Genomic DNA, 12,734 nt, shown 5'->3' with positions numbered 1-12,734 from the left:
TCAATAATTGACTCCTTAACTTTTGGTCTATTATTCTACCTATAACACTACGATTTGCATTCGGCACACAGAAGGCCTTGCCCCAGAGAAGCTGCAGTCCTCAGCACAGACCCAGCCGGGGGCTTTCCTCACTATCCATGGTCAAGGCAGAGCTGCGCTTCCAAATAACCACCACGGCTTCTTTTTTCCCCCAACTCCTCTCGCACAGCTAGCAAGAACAGCAGATATACGACCAGAAATCGCAACCCCTTTCCTTTTAACCCCCTTACGCAGCAGACCAACGTCCAGCACCGCCTCTCCCTCCCCTGACTGACACCAGCGGCCGCCAATCAGAGCGCGGCAGCAGAGGCGCGTTCCCGCCGAGCGGTGTGTGGAGGGGTTGCGTTCCGCGCGTGCGCAGAGTCGCGCGGAGGAGCTGCTGGCGTGCCGTGTGGCGGCGGTGCTTCACGGTGCTGGCGCTGTACCGCCTTCACAGGGCACGCGAATGACGGCCTGAGGGCGGAACGCCCTCACAGGGAAGTGGGAGGAGGCGGGGCGGGGCGGCTGGCATCATGGCGTGGCGAAGCGGGGCCTCGGCGCTGCTGATGATACAACCTCGCGCTGCGCTGCTCACAAGCCGGGGACCGGCCGCCTCCTACGGGTAATGAAAAGCACAGTCTTGAGAGGCTCGCTGCGTGCTCTGCGTTGGAGCAGCCCGGTGTTTGCAGGCGTGTGCTCTGCACGGCTGTAAGCCTTAACGCTGCTCGCTCCTTTACATTGCTGGCTGTGGGGCTGTCCGTGTTTGTTCGTCTGTTTGCTTGCTGTTTTAAGTGGGTTTTTGCAGGTATGATTATGCCAGGCAATGAAAAATGCGGTGTTTTAACGGACGCTTTGCAAAAACGAAGTCACAGTGGCAGCAACAATACTGAACTGAGTTCAGACACAGAAGTTTCGTGTGGAGGAGACCACATCTATTTTAGCAATACCCGGCTCCAGGGCAGTTACTCAGCATGTTAAATATATATATAATATATATATATATATACACACACATTTTTTAGTCCAAAAAGCGTTAAAAAAACACTGTATGCGAAACTCTGGAATTCCATTGGACTTTACACTGAGCCAAGATCCAGGAGTTGTATGTCACTAGTTCAGCAACATTCCTGAGCCCCCAACGTTAATAATTGATCAGGAGAAAGGTAGAGCTGTGGAAAAAGTCAAACACTGTCTGAATCTGAACGTCATAACGTACATCCCTCGCCTACAAGAACTACGTGTTGGTTACCTTCTGTATGTGCTACTATTGCAGAACAATATATACATCTTAATAAGAGATTGTAATGTGTTTCACAGACAGAGAAATGGCGTTTAGAAGCAGTAAGGTCGACCCTAGCTACTTCAAAATTATGTGGCAGAAGGAGGTTTCTCCTCTGTAGTACGTATTTTTCCAACACATTTCTGTAGCTACATAAAGCTGTAATTATATTCCCCTTCTTGGATGGTCAAGACTTTTTTCCTCCTTTATCTGAATCATTTAATTGCATTTGTGAAATAGGAGTACAAATGGCAGAAAAGGACCTCAGGAGATCGAGTCCAACTCCCCTGCTGAAGCAGGTTTCATACAGTAGGTTCCACAGGGAGGTGTCCAGACAGGTCTTGAGTTTTCCCATAGGAGACTCCATCACCTCTCTAGTGGTCACATAATGAACCCACCTGCACCCCTGTCAAGTCTTCTGTGTGTCTGTGAAAGGACAAGTAAACAGTTTAGATTTTCCTGTATTATCCTTCATATCTAGACAAAGTAAGTATTCTGCATTCCTTGAATGTCCTTGTAGTAATGAGAATTACCTGTCTCAATGTTTTTGTTTTCCTTGCTGCATCCCTAGTACTTCAATAACGTCTGCCAAAATCCAAGTGAATGGAGTCAATCTGCATTATCAGCAAACAGGAGAAGGGAGCCATGCAGTTCTTCTGCTTCCTGGAATGCTAGGTCTGGAGATTCTGTTTTTTTCTTTATAGTGCAACCACCTCTTTAACCATCTGCTCTTTTGCTAGAGTGCACAAACTATTTTGTAATATATCCAGCACCCAATTATAGAGCATTTTCATTAAAAGGTGAATTATTACACATATAAAAGATAGGAAAATGTAGAGGTATAGCAACCAGTTAACTGTTTTTAAAGATTTTAAATATATCTCCGGGCAACTTTTATACAAAATGATCTTGGTTCTCAATTTCTTAACTCTCATAGTCACTCGTACCTTCTGGGTTGGACTGTGGGAAAAGGAATAGGGTGTCCATCAAATAGCTACAACAAGGTGCAAAGTAATGTGAGGAAAAAAAATCAGGTCAGCTGTATTTGTTACGCAGCTGATTGTCGCATCCGTCTTAGGAACTAGGTGCATTTCAGTTGAATTAATAAACATTGCAGTTTATTAATAAGTCCCTATCTTAGATAATAATTCCAGGAAACTCAGTTTAAGACGCTCTTCTAGAACATCCATGCAGAGCATCATTTTTTATAAGCTTGCCTTCCTACTAGAAAGTTTGCTCTCATCATACTGCAGATACTTCTAAAGATTTTTATTATGCACTTCATGGCTGAGAATTGCAACCCTTAGTCAGAGATAAAGCATAAAGCCTCTTTTTTAGAATTAAGATACAAGTTTCCCCAGTTTCCATCAAGAGTATATATGCTGTATATGTGTTATGGTGGTTACTTTAATTGAAGAATGATGGTTTTCCAGGGAGTGGTCAAACCGATTTTGGACCACAGCTTAAGTCCATGAATAAGCAGCTATTCACAGTTGTCGCTTGGGATCCACGAGGATACGGACAGTCCATCCCTCCCTCTCGAGACTTCCCTCCAGATTTCTTTGAGAGAGATGCAAAGGATGCTGTGGATCTTATGCAGGTAAATCCATTCTCAGATTTTACTGTAAATATAAAACTATTTTTCTTAAGTTTTGCAGGTGAAAGAGTGCTGCGAAGTATGTGTTGTGGTTTAAGCCCAGCAGGCAGCTCAGCAGCACACAACTGATCGCTTACTCTCCCCTGATGGGATGGGAGAAAGAATCAGAAAGATGGCAATCATGAGTTGAGATAGACAGTTTACTAGGTAAAGCAAAAGCTGTGCATTCAAGCAAGGCAAAATAAGGAATCCATTCAGTACTTCATATTGGCAGGCAGATGTTCAGCCACAGGAAAGCACAGCTCATCACACATAACTGTTACCTGAGAAGGCAAACACCTTCATTCTCAACATCCACCACCTTCCTTCTTCTTTTCCCTTAGCTTGTATTGCCAAGCATGCTCTCATGTATGGGACATCCCTATGGTCAGTTGGGGTCAGCTGACCTGGCTTTGTCCCCTCCAAGCTTCTCTTGCACCCCCAGCTTCCTCACTGCAGATCAGTATGAGAAACAGAGAAATCCTTGACTGTCTAAGCACTGCTCTGCAATAACTGAAGATATTGGTGTGTTATCACTGTTATTTTCATTAAAAATCCAAACTACATCATCATACAAGCCTCTGTGAGAAATTAAATCTATCCCAGTGAAAACCATGACAATACGTTATTTCCAACAGAAAACAAGTTAAGCTAAACATACAGATGAAGGCTTAAAACTGGGCAGATATGCACTGTTCTGGAAAATATTTTCTTCTGCAGTGTATAGAGAAGTTCAGCTTTGGGAATTACAAAGCAATAAGTTCTTATTCCAAAACCTTGCCCTAAGAGATTTACAGATGAAAACCAGTAAGTTTAGGTAAACTATATATGAAAAACAAGGACTAAGCCAGGTGATTTAACTAGAAGAGGTTACAATAGTGAAAAGTTCTTAGAAATTTTTCTAGCTAATACAAGCTTGACATTTTACCTCGAGCAATGCAGTTCAAGAGACACCTGATCTGAAAACTGACTTGGCGCTTTGCATTTTACAGCCTATTACTGCAATAATTTTTGTAGGAAATCAAAGGATTCCTGTAATCATATCAGATCTTAGCTAGCACTGTTATTGTGATTATGAAGACTACGATTCAAAGTTGTTATTATCTCTCCATCTTACAGATTTTTTGCTTTTATTTCAAATCTATGTTCCTAAGCTGTGCTTTTATTCCATCCTCTAAGTGCTAACACTGTTTTCTGGTTTAGTTCTAACTAATATTTTGGCCTTGTTATGTTAAGCTATACAGTTTTGTTGGCCATGTTAAGAAAATTGGCAGAGCATGAAAATTCCAAAAATATGAGAGAAGATTCAGTCAGTGAATCCAACTGTATTTAACTGTAACGAGCAGTAACCTTACAGAAAGAACCATATGAAGCTGGAAATGCAGTCTTCCTCGAGTATTCTGTGTGGTGAAACAAAATAAGTCTGACAGCAGAATCAGGATTAAAATACAGTTGTGCCCTCTAACCATATAAGCAATCTCTCTGCACAGTAAGTCACCAATTTCTTCTGCTACACAAACAAAGAAAAGAAAGCTGCTATCATGGGTAGGTGACAAACTTTCTGTTTAAATGGTTGGGACTCCCTTTCCCTGCCTCTGTTGAAAAACTAATAGCTGCAAAATAGAAAACAGAGCTAGAGCTGTCCTTAAAGAGCATACAATCGTAATGCAGGCAGTCAAAGAGGGCAGCAGTCCACAGATTTCTGAAGCTGCCAAGACAAATGAGCATCCTGTTTTTTTGAAGATGTTCACTGATGTAAGCATGTAACAACTATTTGTTAAAATCTTCCCAAGGGCAAGTAACTTGATTCTATTTTAGCACAATGTGAAGGATAGCACAAATCCCACGTAATCACCCTAACTAGGATTTCCAGCATAAAACAAAGTCCTAGCTCCTGCAGAGGGCTGTCTAATGATATGTGGTTTGCATGCAAACAGCCTGCAGACAGACAAAACCCATTGGTATGGGTGAGCCTTCAGCGCCTTTATTCTGGGCTCAGATTCTGGTGCCTCTCCTGGAGCTGTGACTGCTGCAGGGTTTCAGTGAAGTAACAGAAGTATAAATTCTGAAGTGTTTAGCACCTTGATGCAGATGACAGTGCTATGCATCAGTGAACATGTTCTGCAAAGGAATTGAGATAAAATTGAAGGAGTCTAATGCATATATGTCCATTCTGCTATACTCCATCCCAATCTCTAACAAAAACCGCAATGAAGGCCCAAAGCATTAAAAATTAGCACTGTGGAAACAGTCAGTTGATATTTAAGAGGTTCTTAGTCTGGAAATCTACTGTTGAAGTAAAAAAGTGGCTTTGGGCTTCTCCCAGTTTTTGTAGATCAACTGTAGCCCTTGTGGCATACTTGCTGTGGTCCAAAGAAATAATATAGAGTACAGAGTTCATTTTGTTCACTGGTTGGGTAAAGGCAGCACAAAATCACCCACAGAACTGAGGAGCTGGAGCCTAGCTTACAGGTAACTGCCAGTATAAGTTAGAGGCCTGCAGGGTAAGTCATTCAAAACTAAAGCAAACAAACATGCAAACCATTTCCAAGACATCTGTTACATTGCATTGGTTTTGGGGGTTGTTTTTGTGGGGTTTTTTTTGGAGGGCCATAGAGGATAAAATAAATTCTTCCTTCTGAAAAGGCATCCTGAGAAAACCCCCAAAAATGCAACAAAATAATGGCTAGTTAGTGAGAGAAGAACATAACTGGGGGCAAATGGGTCTCAGTTAAAGCACTGGCAAATTGCCTAGGATGGAGAATAAAAATTTTAATCATCAGGCAACTTTGAGATGCATAATTTGCTACTGGCACGAGGAGAACAGCAGCAACAACAAAACCATAAGCTTTATGAGCACTGCTGCCAGCTCCTAAAACTTGCCAGTGACACTTTGGCAGAACGATACTGAAAATTGATCATTTGTAACTAATTTTTTCTGCAGACCAGGGCCTACATGTAACTGGCTGCTAAAATTCAAGGCTCCTTTTTCTTGCTGTCAGATCTTACCTTACATGTCCTCTATCCCCTATCTTATTTCTTTTCTGTTTGCTAATTAGGGCTTAGACAGATGAAATCTGGGATTGAGCAAGACTACAGTGAGCTTAGTATCAAGGAAGCTGCCAAAACCAGATAAGTACAATAGCAATAGGAAAAAACCAGGTATCAGTTTGACTGATAAGGCTGTGCCTCACTTGAGCATCATGTTTACAAGCAGCAGGAGCAAGCTTCCAGATTATAACTACTTTTTCCTTTCTCTGTAGTTCTTTTGTTTCTCTTATTTCCTGTTTCTGCTTTCTTCTCTCCAAAGAAAGCAGGACTTGTATTCCAACAGCAAAACACTGAGTGCCAAAACAACACATTCAACTAACTTCTTTTTTTCCCTTCAAAAGTACCACATCTTCTTTAAAGCTATCTAAAAATTTTAAAAAAGAAAAAAGAACACAAACAAACAAAAAAAAGCCTTCAAAACTTTAAATTATGCCTTTTTTGCTAAAGAGTTTACAAACTCAGGCTCCTGTATACAAAACTGCTATTGAATATTGTTCCAGTACAAACTTCACATTTATTTCATAGAATAGCTTGGGTTGGAAGGGACCCCAAGGATCATCAAGCTCCAACCCTCTACTGCATGCAAGGCTACCAACCTCCAGATCTGGTACTAGACCAGGCTGCCCAGGGCCCCATCCAACCTGCCCTTGAACACCTCCAGTGACAGAGCATGCACAACCTCTCTGGGCAGCCTGTTCCAGCACCTCACCACTCTCGCAGTAAAAAACTTCCCCCTGACATCCAATCATCTGATTCTCTCTTTGAGCTTAAAACCATTCCCCCTTGTCCTATCACTATCTACCCTTGTAAAAAGTTGATTCCCCTCCTGTTTATAATCCCCTTTTAAATGCTGGAAGGTTGCAGTGAGGTCTATTCCTTTGCTTCCTAGCATCTTTATCTTCCTCACCTTTTGCTCACTGAACATCATACACACAAAATCCTCTCTCCAGTCACTGATCTTACCCTCTACTACAGGCCTTGGAATATGAGAAAACTAGCTTCAGATTCTAAGAGGAAAGCAATGTACAAGTCAGAGCTAATTAATGTCCCGGTTGACGTATTTTTTGTTCTGAGCCTTCCTTTTTGAGAAAAAGATATTGCAATATTAATGTTTTGAATTGGAATTCATGAGGTACTAATATTTAAAATGTCATGTATGCTTCACAAAGTGTGGATTAGGCACCTAAATTTGATACAATCCTATAGCAAACACTCTTTAAGCATTTTTTTTTATCATTATAGATTTTTTTTTAAATAGGTCAGCTAACATCAATAAATTAATTCACCCAATTTCATTTTCCAAGTCTTAAACTTTTCTTAAGTTCATCTTGGGTTACATGCCATCCCACACTGCAGTACTCTTTGTCAACTTTATGTGAAGAGAATCCATGCATTCTGTGTACCATCGGTCTCTAAGACTTCACTGTCATAGGACGCAGTGAATCTCTAATACTTCTCTAGGTCTTTGCTATCCATTCTAAATAAACATTTCTTAATGTCAAGACAGCTTCTTAAATGCTGTAAGAATCTAATATAATATAATAATCACTGATTATTTCATTAAATAGTCACGAAAAATTAGAAGTGTGAGTAGAGTTTTTTTGTGTTGTTTTTGTTTTTTAAGTATATGAGCTTTCCTTTAGCAGGAAAATCTACCTGGAAGCTACCCTATCTCATTCAACCATGCAGTGTTGTGTCTAGATCTGCACTGCTGCTTTCTGATAAACGCTTCATGTCTGCTTACTAAAAATACCAGTTTTATGTAACTTTCTTGTATCAACAAAGGCACTGAAATTTAAGAAGTTCTCTTTGCTGGGATGGAGTGATGGTGGCATTACAGCACTCATTGCAGCTGCAAAGTATCCAGCTCTTATCCATAAGATGGTTGTCTGGGGAGCAAACGCTAGCGTTACTCAAGAGGATGTGAGAATTTATAATGGTATGTATAAACTGAATGGCTAGAGAAATAGCATATTCTAGAATAATTAGTCTCATCTTCATCCAAAGATCTTAGTCACATTACAGCTAAGGAGAGACAGAGCTGAGGACACAACAAATTTAAAGCAACAGGATACAGAATTCACCAAATTGTTACACAAAGGGATAGACTAAAATCATAGGGAAAAATCTCCCAACAATTACTGCAGGGTAACATAGCAGGGTTAAAAAGAAGTCGTCATCAACAGCCTAATTTCTAGTAGCTTATAATTTCTAGTAGCTTATCAGTATATTTCAGCAGGTAAGATTTTTGTTGCTATACTAAGTTCCTAAATTTAACTTCTAAATAATCTTACTAACCCTTGGCTGAATTTACTTTCTCACATCTTGCACGACTTTTAGACACGGTCCATAGAAAACTGTTATATTAACACGTAACAGCTTTACCTCTAGGGCACATATAATATGTAGTAAGAAAACAAGCTTATAACTTGCTATTTGGAGGTCAGAAAGCAAATGAATTATTCATGTAAAATCCCAGAATACCTTTCTAATTTGCATTTCTTTTAAGTTAATTACTGTGGTTACAAAATCCTTCCAAAATAAACACCGGATTTCTAATCATTATTAAATTCACGCAAAATAAAATCTGACCATTTGCTATCTAAAGCAGAACAACAAAAAAAGCACTAGTTGAAATTAGAAATGAAGAATTAACTGTAAAGTCTCTCAACAAGTGTAACTGAGGATAATCTTATTTAAATGATTGGAGTTTGATTTATACCAGCTGTGGAACCCGGCTGTTTTTTCAGCCAAGTAACTGGTGTATGTGTCACACATGTATTTAAATCACTTGTACTGAGTCGTTTTCATTATCAGTAGCAGTAGTTTATTCTGTTTCTTTCTTAGCTTTGTAAACACACTACGTTAGTTCTCTACATGCTATTATATGAGCAGAGGTTCTATTACATGATAATTACAAAATGTACATCAGTCAGAATCAGTCATTTGGAGAAAAAAAACAGTCTTACTTTGAAAGGACTGCAGGTAGCATCTTCCCCATTGCTGACTTCTGGCCTTTTTGTGGATTGGTGCTTTCAGCTGCTTAAGATTCAGTGCATTTCATCTGCAGTTGAGGGTTTGGTAAGAGAGAAAGGTTTTCTTTTGGTACTGTGTCCATTCAATATTTAGCTTACTTTTTCCCCCAGCTTCATAAAATAAGGTCAGCAGCATGGATAGAACAGCAGATTTTGTAATGGAAACAGTTGGTCAGTAAAGTCAGTAACACACAGCCTGGGATGATCAAACTTGTTTCCCAGTGGTTCCCAATCAGACGCTGTTATAAAACAACACTTTCAATCAATCAGTACTGCTTTGCTCGTTTGGCTTCACAGGTTCTGTTTGTTAATTAATGCCAAACTCCTTTTTCCCCTTAATTCCTGTTTGAAGCCAATTAAGAGCTTTGCTAATGGTGTATATTACTGTTTGATGAGTTGGCACTTTTCGTTGAATAGGTGTCCTTCACGTTCTCTGCTTTGTCAACATTATTTTGAGCTTTCTTGATTTAAAGATTTACAACTGAAATACAGTTGAAGGAAAGTGACCTTTATGGGTGTCTGATCTGTGACCTGTATTGAAAATTTTGGGGGAAAAACAGGTGAACTTGATGTCAGACTCCTTCTGCAACTATAGCCAGGATGTCGTGAGTCACTGGGCTCTATTAAGTAAAGTTGCTTGTTTTTCTCTAAGACCATGGCAAATGTCTAATGATGTCAGCCTGCTGGAATGCCTTAGTAAGAGCTTCATTCTTCTGAACAGTGCTAATCATGGAAGAACTTCCTCCCATAAGCCAAAGCGAAAGGCTGAAGGATATAAAAAAGTGCTGCCAGCTCTGCCACACTGTTACAAAAATAGTTCTCTTTTTATACACAAAGTACCTCCTTGAACTCATCTTCTTCATACCCTCAAAAAAAGAAAAATCAGAAGTCATAGAACTGTCCTATGTATATAGTCTTGTTCCTAATGAATGTCATAAGCCAGTTCTGTAACTCACACTCCAGCAAGGATAATAAAACAACAGTTGTTTAAAAACCTTTTCCCCACTAAGAATTGTTTAAAACTATTCAGTGCAGTTTCAAGTTTGAAATCCATGTCTGCATTCAGCGTTGAAAAATTATTCAAACGTTGTCAGTATTGAGTTTTGTCTTGTTGCAGGTAAGATCCTAACATATTTCATTGTTATCTTATGTAGGTATCCGAGATGTTTCAAAATGGAGTGAGAAGGTTAAGAAACCACTTGAAGAGCTGTATGGACATAAGTACTTTGCAGAAACCTGTGAGGCTTGGGTAGATGGAATAGCCCGCTTTGCTGAAAATTCAGGTGGTAAGGCTTCCACGGTGTTGATCTGAAGCAGTTATAGTAGCAGACAGTTTTGGATAAGAATCCTAGTAGTCAGGAAAGGAAGGCCTCTTCATATGGCATTAAAAGCTGGGTCTGGCTCACACTTATGAATAAAGCAGTTACTTCATAGGCGTTTCACAGAACCAGCAAGGTACAGGAGGATAAATGATTTATGGAAATCATTAGCTGATGAGTCTCTTTGCTTGTTCTGCCATAAAACTACATTAGTAAATAGTTTTTGTCATGCAGATTGAACATGAGGGATTCTGCTCAGCTTTTTTCTGCTCTACTTTCTCAGTGTCAAAGGTCTGCCTCTTGGTGACATTTGTAAGCTCTCCAGAATGTCACGTGTGTTCATCTAAGTTTCTGAAAATGGGAGCTGAAACACTAGTTTAAAACACTAGTTTAAAAGCTAGTAGCATATAATGAGTACAAAAAAAAAGGAAGTTCACATTTTGACAGTTCTAACTGAACAAAACATTAAAAAAATACTATTGACACAGCTTGGCTATTTAAAATCCAAAGTAGTTCAACCAGGCAATATAATCATCCCTGAATGTTTATCTCTGAAGATTTGTCCAATTACTCTACAAAGACTTTTGCAACAAAGGGTATGTCGAAAACCCAGGCCAGTTAAACTTTGAAGCCTCCCTTTATTTCACTATAGATGACTTCAGACAAGTGAATTTTAGGGTTTTTGTTTGTTTGTTTTCCAAATTAAATACTAACTATTAACTTACTGTCTTTAAGTGGCTCAACTGGTTTATACTCTTCACATATAAAAATGAAATCTTTATTGAAACATAGGTTTGTGTGCTATGAAATTTAGCGGTAGATATGTTGAAATTTATCTTCTGTCCCCTGTATTTCCTGTCAAGCCTACATGGAGCCTGCTTAGCTGCAGAAAAATGTAGAGGTCTGTAATACTCAGCTCCATTTTAGGGCCAGTTCTCTTTAATGTTTCCATAAATGAAGTGGATGCAGGACAAGAAATTGTTTTGAGCATGTTGATGATATTAAACTGGGAGAAGTTGTTGACTCCATCATGGATGGAGATAGCTTGTAGAGAGATCTTGACAGATCAGAAAGCAGGACAGTCACCGACCACATGAAGTTTAACAAGAGTGGTTGCTGGATTCTGCACCTGGGAAGGGACAGTCCTGGCCATATGCACAAACTGGGAGATGAGATGCTGGGGGGAAGCCCCACTGAAAGAGATTTGGGGGTCTTACAAACCTATGTAACAAAACGTAGCATTGAATGCAAAAACAACAAAAACTAAGGTTGAAGAGAAAAAAGCAGGGCTGGGGAAAATAGCTTCATTTGCTGTGTCTGTTTCTGTTAATGGAGCAAATTTCACTGCTTGCGTGCTACTTAAAAGAAATAAATATTAGTCCTGTTCACACTTCTGTGGAATAATTGCATGCTATCCACAAGGAGAAACAATGGCTAGAACCATTCGAAAGGCAAATGGGATCCTGGGCTCCATCAGGAGAGGGGTGGCCAGCAGGGACAGGGAGGTGATTGTCCCTCTCTACTCGGCTCTTGTGAGGCCCCATCTGGAGTACTGTGTCCAGGTGTGGAGCCCTCACTACAAGAAAGACATTGAGATTTTGGAAAGGGTCCAGAGGAGGGCGACTAAGATGATCAGGGGGCTGGAGCACCTCCCCTATGAGGACAGGCTGAGGGAGTTGGGCTTGTTCAGCCTGGAGAAGAGAAGGCTGCGGGGTGACCTCATTGCAGCCTATCAATACCTGAAGGGAACCCACACCCAGGAGGGGAGTAAACTCTTCAAAAGGGCTGATAACAGCAGGACTAGGGGAAATGGTTTTAAGTTGAAGGAGGGAAGATTTAGGTTGGATGTTAGGGGGAAGTTCTTTACTAGGAGAGTGGTTAGGCCCTGGAACGGGCTGCCCAGGGAGGTTGTGGATGCCCCGTCCTTGGACGTGTTTAAGGCCAGGTTGGACGGGGTCCTGGGCAACCTGATCTGAATGTGTATGTTTGGTGGCCCTGCTAGGCAGGGGGGTTGGAACTACATGATCCTTGGGGTCCCTTCCAACCCGGGTGATTCTGTGTGATTCTGTGAACCCAAGTGGAGTTCGAGTCCTTTGCAGAAACAGCTTTGGTCTTTCACTTTTATTTTTTTTATGAAGTGCAACCTTCATTTATTTTCTCCCTAGGTAGTATCTGTCAACAGTTGCTGCCTCATATCAAATGTCCTACATTAATAATCCATGGTGAGAAAGACCCTTTGGTTCCACGCTTTCATGCAGAATATATTCATGAGCACATCAAAGGCTCCCGGTAAGTTGCACGATGGACTGTTCCTAACTGATTGTTAAAGAAAAGAAGAAATTAAAATCCACAACGTTAAAAAAAAAAAAAAAAAAAAAAAAAAAAAAAAAAAAAAA

The 12,734-nt window shown here is 40.3% G+C and overlaps 1 protein-coding gene across 2 annotated transcripts in view; it reads left to right on the top strand.

Annotated features, from left to right (window-relative positions):
• Nucleotides 1-518: 518 nt before the first annotated feature.
• Nucleotides 519-12,734, top strand: part of BPHL (biphenyl hydrolase like) — a 14,702-nt gene continuing 2,486 nt past the window's right edge. The window contains exons 1-6 of one of the 2 annotated variants that reach the window (XM_042869410.1): nt 519-640; nt 1,869-1,972; nt 2,731-2,897; nt 7,770-7,923; nt 10,174-10,302; nt 12,504-12,627. In XM_042869410.1, coding sequence (XP_042725344.1) covers nt 552-640; nt 1,869-1,972; nt 2,731-2,897; nt 7,770-7,923; nt 10,174-10,302; nt 12,504-12,627 — 767 coding nt within the window. In that variant the 5' untranslated portion in view covers nt 519-551. Of the gene's footprint in view, nt 641-1,868; nt 1,973-2,730; nt 2,898-7,769; nt 7,924-10,173; nt 10,306-12,503; nt 12,628-12,734 lie in introns of both variants that reach the window. The other variant, XM_042869409.1, reaches the window with a different exon arrangement.

This window comes from Lagopus leucura, unplaced genomic scaffold (assembly GCF_019238085.1).
Source record: "Lagopus leucura isolate 7727_CA_CO unplaced genomic scaffold, USGS_WTPT01 Super-Scaffold_100002, whole genome shotgun sequence".
Taxonomy (NCBI): Eukaryota; Metazoa; Chordata; class Aves; order Galliformes; family Phasianidae; genus Lagopus; species Lagopus leucura.
The sequence above is the reverse complement of the archived record's forward strand: the minus strand, read 5'-3'. Positions and strand labels throughout refer to the sequence as shown.